This window comes from Lithobates pipiens, unplaced genomic scaffold (assembly GCF_037356315.1).
Source record: "Lithobates pipiens isolate NorthernLeopardFrog02 unplaced genomic scaffold, aLitPip1_a1.2 Scaffold_27, whole genome shotgun sequence".
NCBI classification, from domain to species: domain Eukaryota; kingdom Metazoa; phylum Chordata; class Amphibia; order Anura; family Ranidae; genus Lithobates; species Lithobates pipiens.
The window spans coordinates 136,675,039-136,693,036 of record NW_027507788.1 but is presented as its reverse complement, the minus strand read 5'-3'; the positions used below and the strand labels follow the sequence as shown (position 1 = coordinate 136,693,036).

General features: G+C 45.5%; 1 protein-coding gene across 8 annotated transcripts in view; it reads left to right on the top strand.

The window, feature by feature from the left end:
- TNNT1 (troponin T1, slow skeletal type) overlaps window positions 1-17,998 on the top strand; it is a 121,896-nt gene that overhangs the window by 86,251 nt on the left and 17,647 nt on the right. For all 8 annotated transcript variants that reach the window (XM_077457533.1, XM_077457530.1, XM_077457529.1 and 5 more), the window contains 2 exons: window positions 12,341-12,457; window positions 15,352-15,461. In XM_077457533.1, coding sequence (XP_077313659.1) covers window positions 12,341-12,457; window positions 15,352-15,461 — 227 coding nt within the window. The remainder of the gene's footprint in view (window positions 1-12,340; window positions 12,458-15,351; window positions 15,462-17,998) is intronic.

Below are 17,998 nucleotides of genomic sequence, written 5' to 3'. Positions count from 1 at the left end.
TCCTCATCCTCTCTCACCCAGTCTCAGGGTACTAGCAAAGCAGCTGCCAACGCATCGTCTTCCCTCGTCTCAATGTCATCATCAGTGACTCCTTCCCTAGACCCACCACGTCCTCCTGAGGAGTCTCCTGAACTCTTTGAGCACAGTGTTGGGTACATGCTCCAGGAGGATGCCCGGTGTTTTGTAGCCTCTGATGATGACACTCAGCTAGAGGAAGGCAGTAGCGTGAATGCAGAGAGAGGGGATGCTCAAGAAGGACAGCAATCTGGCAGTCATGTTCCACAAGCTGCAGCATACTGCCAGGTTTGCTACAGCGATGAAGAGGGAGGGGATGATGAGGGCACTGACTCCACGTGGGTGCCTTGTAGGAGAGAGGAGGAGGAGAAGGAGGAGGAGGAGGAGGCACATGTCCAACGAGGCAGGATGCCCTCCGGGGGCCAGCTTAGGGCCAGCACACCGACTGAATCACACCGCAGAGCTCCGCCTGTGCAGGGCGCTGCCTCTGCGCGTTATTCTAAAAGTTCTTTGGTGTGGGCCTTTTTTGAGTCGAGTGCATCAGATCGCACCGCTGCTATTTGCAACATATGTCTCAAGCGTATCTCGCGTGGCCAAAACATCAGCCGCTTGGGCACCACATGCTTGATCAGACATATGTTGACCTGCCATGCAGCTCGTTGGCAAGCGTACCTCAAAGACCCACACCAAAGAACAAAGCGGACCTCTCCTTGCTCCTCATCAGCTGGCATCTCAAACCCCACTAGACCTTCAGTCCTCTCTGAAACCTGCTCTGAGAGGAATGAAGGTGTAGAATTAGGTGTGTCACAACCAAGTGCTTCCAGGCACTCTGCTAGCAGTATACCCACGTCCGATTATAGCAGGCAAATGTCCCTGCCTCAGCTGCTGGACCGGCGAAAGAAGTTCACTCCCAGCCATTAACATGCCCAGCGGTTGAATGCTAGCTTGGCTAAATTGCTAGTACTTCAACTGCTGCCTTTTCAGTTGGTAGACTCGGCCCCCTTCCGTGAGTTTGTACAATGTGCGGTTCCTCAGTGGCAGGTCCCCAAACGCCACTTTTTCTCACGGAAGGCGATTCCGGCTCTCTACCGGCATGTGGAAGGCAATGTCCTTGCCTCGCTGGACAGGGCGGTCAGTGGTAAGGTGCATATTACCACTGACTCATGGTCCAGCAGGCATGGACAGGGACGTTACCTGTCTTTCATGGCCCACTGGGTCACTCTTCTGACAGCTGGGAAGGATGCAGGACAAGGTGCAGTAGTGTTGGAGGTTGTTCCGCCACCACGCCTCCAAAATGCTACTATTGGTTGTGACACACCTCTCTCCTCCACCCCCTCCTCTTCTTCTTCCTCCATGGCCTCTTCCAGTGCTCTGTCCTCAGAACCAGCGGTGCTCCATAGGCGTTCCAGGGGCTACGCAAGTACGCAGGCAAAACGATGCCATGCCGTGCTTGCGCTGGTTTGTTTGGGGGACAGGAGCCACACTGGGGCGGATGTTTTATCAGCTCTGCAGGGGCAGGCCGAGAGGTGGTTGACGCCACGCCAGCTTAAGCCAGGAATGGTGGTTTGCGACAATGGCACCAACCTCCTCTCCGCCCTCCAACAGGGACAACTGACCCATGTGCCCTGTGTAGCTCACGTCCTTAACCTAGTGGTGCAGCGGTTCTTGGGCAGGTACCCGGGCTTACAGGATGTCCTGAAGCAGGCCAGGAAAGTCTGTGTGCATTTCCGCTGATCATTTAATGCCTGTGCTCGGCTGGCTGAGCTCCAAAAGGAGTTGAACCTGCCCAAGAACCGCCTTATATGTGACATGCCCACCAGGTGGAACTCAACATTGGCCATGCTGCAGCGGCTGCACACGCAGCAGAGGGCCATCAATGAGTACCTGTGCGACTACGGCACCAGGACAGGGTCAGGGGAGCTCGGTTTTTTCTCACCACGCCAGTGGGGCATGATCAGGGATGCATGCACTGTCCTGTCACCTTTTGAGGAGGCCACAAGGATGGTGAGCAGTGACAGTGCATGCATCAGTGACACTGTACCTCTTGTCCACCTCTTGGAGCATACGCTGCGTGGAATAATGGACAGGGCACTTGAGGCAGAACAGAGGCAGGAAGAGGAGGACTTCCTTGCCTCTCAAGGCCCCCTTTATCCAGACAGTGTTCCTGCTGTGCCACCCATCACACAGGAAGAGGATGAGGAGGAGGAAGAGGAGGAGGAGGATGATTGTGTCAGCATGGAGGTGGAGGCTGGCACTCAGCAGCAGCAGCAGTCTTGTAGGGATGATTTACAGTCCCAAGAAACACGTGGACTTGTACGTGGCTGGGAGGAGGTAGCTGCGGATCATGTTGTCCTTAGTGACCCAGAGGTCTCCGGACCGAATGCCTCAGCTAACCTACGCTGCATGGCCTCCCTGATCCTGCAAAGCCTGCGGAAGGATCCTCGTATTCTTCGGATCAAGGAGAGGGACCATTACTGACTGGCCACTCTCCTTGATCGACGGTACAAGGGTAAGGTTGCCGACCTTATCTTGCCATCGCAGAGGGAGCAGAGGATGAGACATCTCCGGGAGGCCTTGCAGAAAGGTCTGTGCAACGCGTTCCCAGAGACTGGGAGATTACAAACTCCTGGTCCTGGACAACATGTTGCTGAGGCATCGGTCAGAAGGAGCGGTGGAGAAGGTGGCCGTCTGACTGATGCTTTCAGACAATTTTTTAGTCTACAGCCCCAAGGTATGATCGGTTCCAGCAACCATCGCCAGCGTCTGATTTACATGGTGCAGGAATACCTAGGGGCAAGGTCAGATTTGGACACCTTTCCCACCGAAAATCCTCTGGCTTACTGGGTCTTGAGGATGGATCACTGGCCAGAGCTTGCACAGTATGCAAGTGCAGAGCTACTGGCCTGTCCTGCATCCAGCGTTCTTTCGGAACGCACCTTCAGTGCTGCTGGTGGCTTTATTACTGATCACAGGGTGCGCCTGTCCACCGAATCAGTTGATCGACTGACCTTCATCAAGATGAATCAGTCTTGGATCACCCACAGCTACCAAGCACCTGAAGCTGATGTAACCGAATCATTTTTTTTTTAAATATCACATCCCTTCAAGACTGCCTATGCTGATGCTGAGTGACTGTCCTGTTATGTTGATTGTCTATCCTCTTCCTCCTCCGCTGATATGTTGGAAGAACATTTCTGGTTCTGGGTGATGCCATCAGCCCAATTTTTCTGCCCCTGTTTAACAGGGGCGTTTAATTACAATTTTTGATGCAATGCTTTGCAGCAGGGCTAATTCCTGCAATAAAACTAGAGTATATGGGAGAAGTTGCAGTGTCGTGGCACCAGCACCAGTGCCTAAGGCCCAATTTTTTTGCCCCTGTTTAACAGGGGCGTTTAATTAAAATTTTTGATGCAATGCTTTGTAGCAGGGCTAATTCCTGCAATAAAACTAGAGTATATGGGAGAGGTTGCAGTGTCGTGGCACCAGCACCAGTGCCTAAGGCCCAATTTTTCTGCCCCTGTTTAACAGGGGCGTTTAATTACAATTTTTGATGCAATGCTTTGCAGCAGGGCTAATTCCTGCACTAAAACTAGAGTATATGGGAGAGGTTGCAGTGTCGTGGCACCAGCACCAGTGCCTAAGGCCCAATTTTTCTGCCCCTGTTTAACAGGGGCGTTTAATTACAATTTTTGATGCAATGCTTTGCAGCAGGGCTAATTCCTGCAATAAAACTAGAGTATATGGGAGAGGTTGCAGTGTCGTGGCACCAGCACCAGTGCCTAAGGCCCAATTTTTCTGCCCCTGTTTAACAGGGGCGTTTAATTACAATTTTTGATGCAATGCTTTGCAGCAGGGCTAATTCCTGCACTAAAACTAGAGTATATGGGAGAGGTTGCAGTGTCGTGGCACCAGCACCAGTGCCTAAGGCCCAATTTTTCTGCCCCTGTTTAACAGGGGCGTTTAATTACAATTTTTGATGCAATGCTTTGCAGCAGGGCTAATTCCTGCAATAAAACTAGAGTATATGGGAGAGGTTGCAGTGTCGTGGCACCAGCACCAGTGCCTAAGGCCCAATTTTTCTGCCCCTGTTTAACAGGGACATGTAATTACAATTCTTGATATAATATTTCACAGGAGGGCCTGTTCCTGTGCCCACCCAGAGTAACTGTGAGGACTTATAGTGTTGTGGCACCAGCACCACAACCACCAAAGGTAAATTTTTCTACCACTGTTCAACAATGGCATGTAATTACAATTCTTGATATAATCGTTCACAGCAGGGCGCTCCAGCGCCCACCAAGAGTCACTTTGAGGGCTTACAATGTTGTGGCAAAACCAACACCTTGTTCCGCCATTCCTGCAGAGCATATAGGGCAGGCCCCTACTTTCAAACATCCAACTTACAAACATCTCCTACTTGCAAACGGAAGGAGACAACAGCAAGTGAGATGAAAAAAGATGGACGACAAAACAAATTATACAGGGGTGATAACTCTTCCCTATGTTTTCCAAAAAGCTTAAAAATAGTTTTTTTGACTGGAGCTACACTTTAAAAATGTACCAGTTGAAAATTACAAACAGATTCAACTTAACACAACAAACCTACACAGTCCCTGTCTTGTTTGCACCGCCTGTATACTGCTGTTCTGAGTATATAGGGCCTGGGGGCCACACGCATTTCCTTTTTTTAATATGGGTACGGGGTTCCCCTTATGCGTACAAGACCCAAAGGGGCTGGTAATGGGCAGGGAGGGCTACCCATGCCATTTTTCTCAATGATTTTCAACCATATTGCAGGAACCAGATATAACATTAAAACCGCAAGCAGTTTTCAATGATGTTATTTCCGTTTAATGTCATTTTGTGCAGGGACTGTTCTAAACACGGGAAACACGTGGCACTTCACAGGCATACCACAGACACCCCCCAGGCACGATATTTAAAGGAATATTTCACTTTTTTTTCACTTTAATCGTCATTAAAATCAGTGCTCCCGCCAAAACGGCCATTTTTAAAAAAATTTTAGGCATTGACCCATGTCCCCTGGGGCAGGAGCCAGGTCCCCAAACCCTTTTTAGGACAGTATCTTGCATATTAGCCGTTAAAATAAGCACTTTTAATTTCGAACGTTCGAGTCCCATAGACTTCAATGGCGTTCTAAAGTTCGTTCGAAAGTTCTGGTGCGAACCGAACCGGGGGGTGTTCGGCTCATCCCTAATGTAGAAATGCATCAAGCTCCCTTTAAAAAAAAAAGAAAGCAATCTACTGAACTGACCAGAATTAGTTCTTGAGAGGCTTACTGTAAAAAAAGTCTTTCCATATGTGGAGGTTAAATCTCTTTTCCTCCAGAGGTAAAAAGTGCCCATTGTCCTTTGTAATGACCTTAAAGTGAATTACTTGACACCAAGTTCACTATATGGATCCCTTTCGTATTTACAGTTGTGCTCATAAGTTTACATACCCTGGCAGAATTTATTTATTTTTGGCCATTTTTCTGAGAATATGAATGATAACACAAAGACTTTTCTTTAACTCATGGTTAGTGTTTGGCTGAAGCAATTTATTATCAACTGGGTTTACTCTTTTTAAATCTTAATCACAACAGAAACTACCCAAATGACCCTGATCATTTGACCCTGAGTTTACTTACCCCAGTTCTTAATACCGTGTATTGCCCCCTTTAACATCAATGACAGCTTGAAGTCTTTTGTGGTATTTGTGGATGAGGCTGTCTTGCTTGAACTGCATGTTTGAGATTTTACAGAGTGGCTCAATGATATTGAGGTCAGGAGACTGAGATGGCCACTCCAGAACCTTCACTTTATTCTACTGTAGCCAATGACAGACCGACAAGTCACCCACAGGGACCACAGTCAATACCACTGGAGAGAATAAAGCAGCCAGCTTGGGGCAGGAACGGTGGAGGCTGGGTGACGAAGAAGAGATGGTCCATAAGGTTGAGAAGCATTCCCCCAGGCAGTTTGGCTACTGTTATTCATTTTTGGCTGCATCTCTAGAACCTCTCTGGGGACCTACTTGGAACCACAATAGAAAAAGGCTTTCCCATGGGTTGGTCACATGGGTTGATGTCACATGGGGGCTATGACATCGTAAGGGGGCGGGGTCACCATGTGACCAACCCATGTGACATATACCATGTGACACCGCCCCATTGTCACTATATAAGTGGCCGCACAGCGCGGCTCTGGCATTCCGGCCGGAGAGAGCGACGTGTCAACATCTCCTGGAGAAGAAGAACAAGAAGAACAAGAAGAAGAACGGAAGGCGACCGGAAGGCGACCGGAAGGCGACAGCGGCGACAGAAGACCGGGCCACCTCCTCTAAAAGAGCTATAAGAAGGCGCGGTGGCCCGGCAGAAGAACGGAAGGCGGCGGCGACAGAAGACCGGGCCACCGCCTGCAAAAGAGCTATAAGAAGGCGCGGTGGCCCGGCAGAAGAACCGAAGAGGGGGACAAGACCCCCGAAGTCGGGAGAAGAGGCCGGCGGCGGGGAGGAAGAAAGCCGGACTCCTCCGCTAGCAAAAGAGCTACAAGAAGATAGCGGAGGAGTCCGGCGAGAAGACCCCCGAAGACGGAAGACCCCCGGAGCTGTGCAATAAAATATTTTATCTCGTGTGTTGTGTTTTTTTTTTGGGTACTTTTATTTTACAGGTGAATGGGTAGGGGTACATTGTACCCCATACTCATTCACATAGGGTGGGGGGCCGGTATCCGGGGCCCCCCTTATTAAAGGGGGCTCCCGGATTCCGATAAGCCCCCCGCCCGCAGACCCCGACAACCAACGGCTAGGGTTGTCGGGAAGAGGCCCTTGTCCTCATCAACATGGGGACAAGGTGCTTTGGGGTGGGGGGGCCGCGCGGCCCCCCCTTCCCCAAGGCACCCCCCATGTTGAGGGCACGCGGCCTGGTACGGCTCGGGAGGGGGGGAGCGCTCGCTCGCCCCCCTTTCCTGGCCGGCCGGGTAGCGTGCTCGGACAAGGGTCTGTTGTGGACTTTGGGGGGACCCCCACGCCGATTTTTTTCGGCGTTGGAGTTCCCCTTTAAGTACATTCCAGGCGGCGGAGCCCGCAACGTCTCCGTCGCGGGCCCCGCCTACCTGCACACGCGCTCGAAATGAGCGGACTGTTGCCTCGTTTGTGGGCGAGTCCGTTCATTTCAAAAGTTGCGCGGACTTAGTACGACGAACAAAGTTTGCCGTATTTGTCCGCTCAAAAAGTGCCGTGTGTGGGCGTGTTCGTTCATTCAAAAGTTTGAGCGGACTGTTTGACGAACTTAGTTTCGGCAGACAGTCCCCGCGTGTGTACGCGGCCTAAGACAGGGCAACCTCTGGTCTCTGCTATGTTATCTATTCCCAAACATCATCCTGGTGTGCAGTGTCTGAAAGCACATGTGGCTAAGGACCTGAGGCTCATGTGCTCTTTTCTTCTGAAGGTGATTTCCTCCTTCTGCCTCAACCAGGACATTGCCTTTACCCCCTTGTGTCCTACTCTGAAATATTTTTTCTCTATTACCTTGATGCAGTATGTGGTGTAAGAGTCTCCCTCTTGGCTACAGCCTGTTTTAGGCAATTTGATTCCATTTTTGTGTTTCCTGAGGGTATCCGCAGGAGGGGTTCATGCTTCTTGCCTCACCATTGCTAGGTGGATTAGACAAGTCATATCTTGGGTCTATGATCTAAAGGATAGTGTTGCTCTTATAGCACTCTATTTGGTCCAATAGTGCTTCATGGGCATCTCAGCAGGAGGCAACTGTCTCAGATTCAAAGCTGCTACCTAGTCTCCTGTTCACACATTTCTTAAGTATTACCAGATGGATATTCAGCTCTCCTGATGCCAGTTTTGGACGCAGGGTGCTATAAGCTGCTGTCTGAGTCGGTTGAATGTTTCTTGACCTGTTGGCATTTGTTTGCTGTGTTGCTTACCCCTAAGTTGGACTGCTTTTAGATGTCCCATGGTCGAAGACTAAAGGTCCTGTGTCAAGTACTATACGACTAAGAAAACAGGATTTTTTTTCTTACCATTAAAATTTGTGTCTTGCAGTACAGTGCAGGACCCTTCTATGAATGTATTACTTGTATTACCTTACAAAACCAAGGCTCCTGAGGTGAAAAGGTATTCTACCTCCAAGAGTGTGCTGATCCATGGATCAAAATATAATTCTTTTAAAAGTTTGGAAAGTTGCAAGCATGAGGGCTGGGGTGTTTGTTCAGTGTTGTTATAAAATAATTAGTGTGCAGGGGAATGAAATGAATATTGCACTGAGAATGGAAGATGAGCCATACAGTCTCCTGGCATGGGATGCATACCCAGAAGGACATAACTAGGAGTCTGTATTTCAGAGTATACTGAGTTTCCCTTCAGTGATTGATATTTTTCATGTCACATTAATGCCCTACACTCAGCCTCCTGCAATAGGAAAAGATCTATATCAGATTGCTTTGCACAGTCAAGAACTGCACAAATAAGGGGTGTTTACAGTATTTTGGCCCCAATCTCCCACTGTAATTTAGTTTATAATTTGAGAAAATCTTCCTCTAAACAGGAGGAAGGCTGTAGGGTGGAGATTGTTATTCTTCAGAGACAGTTGGAGTAATACGGTACCTTTCTTTTGGTGTGAGAAACAACAACACGACCATGTGATTGCTCGATGGAGTTCTGTTCATGGAGTAGGGATCGTGTACTCCCAGTGAATTCTAATGCCTCGTGGTATACTCTTGAGGAGAAGGACTGCTATGTTATCCCAGATGCATCAACCACAATTGAAGTAATTATGCTCCTGCTGTTCAGTATAGGCCCGATCTGCTGGTCAATTTATGCTCTATGGGAGGTTAGTGAAGTTCTGCAACAAGAAGGGAAATGTCCAACTGAACAAAAAAAGTACTAGTACAGATGAAAATTAAAATCAGTAAGGGGTTTGGGATGTAAGTGCATCAGAACTTCAGTTTACAGCAGCCATACCAAAATGGCTACATAGGGTGGCGTGCTTCTCAAATCTATTGCCCGCGGGGAGTCATGTGCGATTGACTCATCGAGGAATGTAAGGTAAGAGGCCCCCTGAGCTGTTAGTGAGACCATTTGATGAAGGTCTATTCATGTGTGCAAAAACTGAGGCCTAATCTCAGACACCTGTAGAGCTCACTGAATGCTGCTGGAACACGAAGTGGAACACTGGAGTAACTATGCACCCAGAGTTACTGGTGGAGTCCCAGGCAATGTGAATATAGGATGTAGCTTCAAGTGGTTCTAAAAGCTACATTAAGGTAAAGTTTTCAGTGTGCAGCTCCCCACCCCCAAATTATACTTTCCTAAACCTGATTTCAATCCAGCGCTGTGAACAATGGCTGAGCTCTTTTCACTCTCTCCCTCCTCAAAGACTCAGAGACAGCAGTGGGCGCCACTGGCATCTGCTGCTGTCAATCATAGCAAGTGAGCAAGGAGTAGGGGGGCTGAGGTATTCTCTGTGTGTCAGTAGACACACTGAGTGTGGCTCAGGATCGAGCCCACGCAAGTCCCCTTATAACAAGCCATTTGCTATGGTGGGCACTCGGCGGGGGGGAGAGCCGAACACTCTGGCATGGGACTCCTGAAGAGGAGGTTCAAGGCTGCTCTGTGCAAAACCATTGCACAGAGCAGGTAAGTACAACATGTTAGTTCTTTAAAAAAAATTGAGCCTTTATAATTGTAGCACCCATCTTCGATAGGTGCTAGGATTAGTTAGATTTAGTGCTGGCTCACTGTGTCCATTGGAGCTGTGTTTTTGTTTGCTAGGTAAGTTTCGTTTGTAACCAGTGTGGCTGTAATTGTTGTGTTAGGTAAATTTACTCACTGTAACCACTGCAGCTGCATGTGATTAGTTAGGTCTGCTCAGTGTTTCAGCTGCTGCTAGTTTTGACTGTTTGACTGCTTTTCAAATAAATGGAGAAGTCTCTGGACCATAGGCATGTAGCAATGCAAACAGCAGTATGAGTATTTATACAGCCCTGGCCAATTCCAGAGAGGATTGCCCTGAATGCTTCTGGGAGCATGTATAAAAACTCTGAGACAAAGAACTGCTGGGTCTTTGCCTGCAGAGGGGAAGTCCAGTCTGGAAGGCTTGCTACCCATGAGGCCTCTGAATGCTGACGAGCACTGACTGTGGGGCTGTCTGCTGAAGATCTAGTTTACAGTAGTATCACTGGGCAAAGTTGTCGCTTGGAAGTTGGAAGGTGGCAACCAACTGTCCCTGGACATTTTGTGAATACAGACTGCTGTAAGAGATTTTAGAGACTTTTGGGCTGCTGTCACCACTCTTGTGCTAGAGAGTCAGTTGTGTGTTTGACCAAAGGGGACATCGGCTGGTGTCCTGAAGAGCTCATTATATCTAGTTCTTTGTGAAGACTCTTGGTGCTCTAAAGAAAGAAGCTTGTTTTAACTGCTTCTACTACAAGCCAAGTCCACAGTTTACTATTGCAGGGACTTCTGCTTCAGCTTTTCAGAAAGGAATTTACTGTCCTTATCCCGCACATTGTTATCCCACTCAATTCCTTCCCAGTTATTCCAAAAATAAAAACAACAAAAAGAACAATATGGGCTTGATAGGCTTAATGTACACTGGACATTTTACAACCTCCCCTGAACGATTAAACTGGACAGATAGTAAACGACGTTTGAAAATGTCAGTTTAGCTGCGTTTGCATTTAGGAGTTCTTTTGTTTTTCTTCAAATAGTCAAAAATTATTTTTCTTTAAAAGCGCCTGTAAACGAAATGCGGCTAACGTGAGTTACTGTGTTTACAAGCATTTACAAGATGTTACAGGCGTTTGGCATTTCAAATGTCTCTGAACATCCTTCCTGTATGCTTTTTTGCTTTCCAAAAAATGCTTCTAAACTCCCTGGAAACGACTATAAAGACCATGTGTACATGTACTGATAAGATAACATAGAGGAAAGTTCAGGGGCAGCTGGAAAAAAAAACGCCCAACTGCTCCTAATGTCCGTTTACCAGCAGCAGTGTACATAAAGCCTTATTGAGCCAAAAAGTGAGTGTGAAAGTGTGCCTGGCTGCGGGGCAATCTATTGGGCAATTTTCCAGCAGCTTTCTACCAGGGTAGTGCTACACAATCACTTTAGGTAGAGGAGTATAATGTATCTGCTGCTGGCAATGGACACGCAGATATTTAAATATTCTAAACAAACAGTAAGGCTAGGTTTACACTGTAGCCACCTCTTAAAAAGTGTGGATCATTTTGGAGAGCGTGGCTAAGCAGCAGCTTCCAGGCATGTGGGAGGCAATCCACCTGTCAACTCGACAAACCATGTTAAATTTGCTACGCCTTTTGTACAACCCCCTCCGTCTGTATGTTTGGTTTTAGGTGGGTGGTAGGAAGGTGGTAAGAACTTAACATTATTGATCCTTTTAGAGCAAAAGTAGCATTTTCATGAAAAAAAAATACATTGATATAAAAATGTAAATTTAGGGTCATATAAATATGACTTTTTTATATATATTTAAAGTGTAACTAACCTATAGGATTATTTGTTGTACAGAAGCACAATCAAGCATTTTTCAGCAGATGATATAAAATTGTTAGGGCTAGTTGACTTATACAACCCCAACTCAGCTAAAAAAATGTGTTGCTCAGTTATATAAAAAAAAAATTGCTCTGACTGCAATACTCCTATCTCCCTGCAGTATTTCCTGATGGCCCCTAGATGCCCTCAATCTTCCAGGTTCAATCCATCCAGTGTCATTTAAACCACTTAATTTTGGTGAAGGTTATCATGGGCCCATCCACCACAGTATAATGATGCAAAAATGACATCATCTCATAACTGGTGATCCCTGCTTTATTGACTATTGTCAAGAGTCAGAAAGGAGACAAATAGGAAGAGGACCACCATAACACTATGTAATCTTCCTGAAGACTTCCATGTATTAAACCAAGAAAAAAATATTGGCTATGGGGCATCCAAGGGTGCAAAGCGAAGGGAACTGAGAAGGGGGAAGGTGAGATCAAAACTGGGCTTGAAGGACTGGGTAGCTAAATTTGGTTGCAATGCAAAATGTAAACCATGTTCACAACCTTTATAGTTTCACTATTACTAAACACAAATTAATCATGCAATTAAATAAACAAAGAAGAAGGAAATGTTCTAAATACACTGTTATGATGCTTCCATTGGTACAACCAAATTAATGGGACAAACTACTTCATATAAGGAAAACCTGAGTACAAAGTTCATGCATCTCTTTCTACTCCCCCTCATTGTTCTAATAATGCACATACAATGAAAAATATACACCCAATTTTATTTTCTTATTTCCTAGGAAGAAAAAATGAGAAAAGAAGAGGAAGAGGCCAAAAAACGTGCTGATGATGACGCCAAGAAGAAAAAAGTACTTTCCAATATGGGTGGACAATTTGGAGGAGGTTATCTCATGAAGGCAAGGCATTAATAAAACTAAATTAATAAGTAATTTAATAATTGGAAATTAATCTTTTTTCCCAGCTGAACAACTAACAAATGATCTCCCCCTAGCAAATGGTAAGTACTCTTAAAGCCCAACTTGGGTAATTTTGAAAATTCTCCCTTGCACTTTATTACAAGGGAGAGTAAAAGAACTTTTACTTATCGGATCTTCATCTCCCCTAGCAGAGAGCGCTCCCCCTGTGCTCCGTATGTAAGTATTTTAAATGGCATCAGAGGCCTCTGTCCTCTCTTCCATTAGCAGTTCAAAAAAAATCTGACACTTTTACATCCAAATCGACCCCGCTGGCATCCATCTTTAATAATCCAATTTTTCCAGCATGCCTAGACTCCAAAGCCTTTTAATGGTGGCTGAATAAAGGTCTATATATCGATTAGAGACTATATCACCCCTAAGGGACCCCTGACAACTAAAAGCTGTTTGGATAAAGTGACATGGGCCAAACATAAACCTTTAGGCATCACCAGATTTTCTATTCTTTGCATTCTGTTAAACCATCTGACACCCCACACTTCAACCCCTTTGAGAAATTGTGTACACAAGAGGAGGGTCAGCGAGGAGGAACTTCCACAATATATTGGCTTTTATTGGAAGCTTATTATTATATATGATGGCTTAGGACACAGATCTTGAAGCGAACTTGAAGAAACTAACACAATGGTACCTGATCCCTTCCCAGTGTTCTCACTATTATGTTTTAAAGTTTGCAACCATCGGGTTACATTGTTTCATATATGGTGGGAAGGCCCTAAGTTTAGGAGATTTTGTAATGGCTTCTTTGCTTTTATTCCCAGAGTCACAGGCTTACAAATCACAAAAAAACTCTCACTATGCACTACTAAATGAATCGGTCATAGATATACCCCACAGCTCCCAGAGGCTATTTATATTTCTGCTCTCAGCTAAAATCTCTATTGCAAATAACTGGAGAACTCCCAACATCTCACTCACTTTAAAAATAGCTAGCATCTCTTGAAACTTAGCCCATGAAAAGCTAACAAGCATTCAAAATGAGCAATGAAAATATTTGGGAACCCTGAGTTAAATACCAACAAGCTGTATTACCCATTTTACTAATAAGCACAAGCACTGGTGGTAGCAAGTTAACATGGTCTGAACATTTCTTTCATCTTTACGTTTTCCTTTCTTTTTTTGACTGTTGTCTAAGGTGTCAGTACTTTCTTGGTCTGGAGGGTCTCTAATGCCCTGTACACATGACCGGACTTTCCGGCAGAAAAGGTCAGACGGAATCATTCTGTCGGACATTCCGATCGTGTGTGGGCTTCATTTGACTTTTTCTTTCTAAAATTCTGACAGACCTAGAAATAGAACATGTTTCAAATCTTTCCACCGGAACCAGTTCCTATTGAGAGGACCGAAAACGACGCAAGGGCAGCTATTGGCTACTGACTATTGAACTTCCTTTTTCTAGTCCCGTCGTACGTCATCACCTTCTAAACGATCGGACTTTGGTGTGATCGTGTGTAGGCAAGGCAGTTTCGGCGGAACTCCGTCGAAAAGTCCTTCTGAGTTCAGTCCGATGAGAAGTCCGCTCATGTGTACGCGGCATAAGTTATTGATATCATCTAATATAAATCTATTGTTAAGACACTGAGATCTGAGTGCACCTGTAAGGCTGGCCATACATGGTTTAAGTTTTTTTTTTGTTCAACCAGTGGGTTGAACAAAAAAAAAATCTGATTACTCCATCCACTCATTTGAGGTGGATGGGGTAATCATTCCCTCTGTACTATTGTATTTTCTTGGCGGGAGTCTTCCCCACTGTCAGATGGCATTGATCAGTGGCCTGTGGTCCACAGGGGCCCAGGTTACCTAGTGTGTGTTCCTGGAGGGTGTCAGCTGCCACCACTAGGAGGGTGATTCCTTTTTACTAATCACCACCTGCTCCTGAGCCGACCAGGTTTGCACAGAAACTAAATCTTCATCTTCCTCTCCATAGTTGCTTAACCCAGAACATCACAATTCCTTTGTTGACTTAGACAAGGATGAAGCATTACATGACTGTGCTTTAAACTTTATTTAACAATCAAACAGGATATAAACCGTTCCACAAGCTGGTATACAGTTCACTGCACAGGATATAAACAAATTCCACAAATTGGCAAATAGTTGCAAGATAAAAGTCATACAATGGCAATGAGAGCAACAAGTCCATCCAACTGTACAAGAGGGTGTGCTGTGGTGCTACTTACAAGCTAGTATGTTCTTTACAGGCCCTAGGACCAAACCACTTTTCTTTTCCAGGCCCCCAGGGGAAGAACTTCTCCTTTACAGCTGTACCCTGCTGTCTCTGCTGATCATAAATACCTGACTTAGCTCCTCCCCTCCAAATGCAAAGGTAAAGGATTGGGCTAACCCAGGGGACACACCTCCTGAGGGGAGTGGCCGCAAATTAAATGGGGAAACCTGTCTACAAGATTAATAGTGAAATAAGTGTCAGGCTTCTGAAAAAAAGCATTGTACTTAAAGAGTAATGCCATGTAAACACAATCAGATTTTCCGACAACAAATGTTGAATGTGAGCTTGTTCAACCGTGTGTATGCTCCATCGAACATTTGTTGTCTGACTTTAAAATAAATGGTTTTGTTGTTGTCGGAAAGTCCGATCGTGTGTACCGGGCATAAGTTTACCTTTGCACATGAAAAATGACACAACCATGGATGACTTACATATGGTGATACACTTAATTTACACTTGTGACTTCCAGTATCTTATTGTTTTATGATGAATGTGTATGTGCTGCTGGGGGCAATAAAGCTGCATGAGCAAAGCACATGTTCTTTTTAAATGCCTTTCTGTTGGTAACATGAATTTCTTCGTTTCACAGGCAGAGCAGAAGAGAGGAAAGAGACAGACAGGACGTGAAATGAAGAGAAAGATGCTGAGCGAGAGACACAAACCTTTATGTATTGATCACATGAATGAAAATCAGCTAAGGTACTTATGTGTGTATCTTTCAGGACTTATGCCGCGTACACACGACCGGACTTTCCGTCAGAAAAGGTCAGACAAAATAATCTCATCTGATATTCCGATCATGTGTGGGCTTCATCTGACTTTTTTCTTCAAAAATTCTGACGGACTTAGAAATAGAACATGTTATTAAATCTTTCCTATGGAATCAATACCTATTGGGAAAACCGTTCGTCTGAATGCTATTCCGATGGACCAAATATGACGCAAGGGCAGCTATTGGCTACTGAACTTCCTTTTCTAGTCCCGCCGTACGTCATCACGTTCTAAATAAACAGACTTTGGTGTGATCGTGTGTAGGCAAGTCCATTAAGTCAGAACTCCGTTGGAAAGACCGTCAGAGTTTATTCTGACGGAAAGGCCGGTCGTGTGTACGCGGCATTACTGCACTGCTGTGACAGCTACACAGCTCAACAGGATCTCTTAATATATTAAGAAAAATATAAATTACACTATGTGCTATAATTAACCACTTGCCGCCCGCCCTATAACAAATAGACGGTGGCAAAGTGGTTGCATAATCCTGACCGGACGTCATATGACGTGATCAGGATTATGAGCCGCTGCGCACCCCCGGGGGCACGCATCGCGGCGATCGTTGTTGCGGGGTGTCAGTCAGGCAACTACGATCTCGGTAAAGAGTCTCCGACGGAGACTCTTTACCACGTGATCAGCCGTGTCCAATCACTGATTGGCATGCATTATTGATTGGCACTGATTGGCATCCATTAGTACAATATATTATAATACAATTCTGCCTATCAGTTCCCATCTGTGCCGCCTATCAGTGCCCATCCATGCCACCTATAAGTGCCCATCCATGCCCAACTGTGCCGCCTACCCATGCCCACCTGTGCCGACTAACCCATGCCCACCTGTGCCACCTATCCATGCCCATCCATGCCAATCCGCGCCAGCTATCAGGGCCAATTTGTGCCACCTATCAGTGCCCATCCGTGTCGCCCATCAGACCACCCATCAGTGCCGCCTATCAGTGCCACATATCGGTGTCCATCAATGCCACCTCATCAGTGCCACTTCATTGGTGCCACCTCATCGGTGCCCATCAGTGCCGCCTTATCATTGCCCATCAGTGTAACCCCATCAGTGCCCATCAGTGAAGGAGAAAACTTACTTATTTGCAAAGTTTTGAAACTGAAACAAAAAAAAAACATTTTTTTTTCAAAATTTTCGGTATTTTTTTATTTGTTTAGCAAAAAATAAAAACCGCAGAGGTGATCAAATACCACCAAAAGAAAGCTCAATTTGTGAGAAAAAAATGATAAAAATTTCATTTGGGTACAGTGTAGCATGACCGCGCAATTGTCATTCAAAGTGCGACAGCGCTGAAAGCTCAAAATTGGTCTGGGCAGGAAGGTGTTTAAGTGCCTGGTATTGAAGTGGTTAAACGTCCTGCAGGTAGAACAAATAATTTTTTACAAACAAACCACACACTTTTTTCCTGTTTGCGGATTATGATTTGCAGTAGTAATTGTAACTATATAAGGCAGGGAGTTGGGAAAAAGCACTTGGCAAATAAAATTTATATCAATTAATATTTTCGTCCATTCAAAGAAGAACTTTAGTAAAATCTAAGTAGAATATAGTGCTTATTTATGAAGGATATCCAAAAGGACATAAAGAGGAACTCAACTGTGGAAGCTGTGTCCAGAAAAGGCAAGCAGATGGCAAAGGACTAGTCACCAGTATTGCTCTAGGCTCCCTGTAGCTGATCTATTTGCCATTATAGCGCTCACCTCTGGTGGAGCCAATCAATTGTTTCAATTCTTCTGTCCTGCTCCAGTGATGATCCACCCAGAACTGACCAAAGTTCCTCACTACACTGTTGGCCAAAATCCACACCTGGGGCCCCCTCTCAAGCCCACCTGTATTTATGTATGTACTACTATGTTTTTATATTGGAGTCATTCCTGTCACAGAGGGTGGATCTCAATTTGTAATTGGATCCTGGAGGGACACACACCACCAGTGATGTATGAGGGGTGGGCCTATTAAGGAGGATGGTCCTGACTGTGTATTTAAACATATATAAATATATGGTGGATCATTTGCTCTTTGCCTCTGAGGAAGAGGGCTCTCCCTTGAAACGCGTCAGCCTAGCCATCGCGGATGCCATCTGGTCTCTTTGCATCTCTGGAGCATTTCAGCAATCCTAGAGGCAACTTGTTTACATTATGCTTTGACATGCGTATATACAACATACGTTTGTATCTTGTGTGTCACTTTTTATTCTTTAACCACTTTAATACTGGGCACTTATACACCTTCCTGCCCAGACCAATTTTCAGCTTTCAGCGCTGTCGCACCTTGAATGACAATCGCGTGGTCATACAACACTGTACCCAAACTAAATTTTTATCATTTTGTTCCCAAAAATAGAGTCTTGTTTTGGTGGTATTTGATCACCACTGGGATTTTTATTTTCTGCTAAACAAAAAAAGACAGAAAATTTTGAAAAAACTAAATGTTTTTTTTTTTTC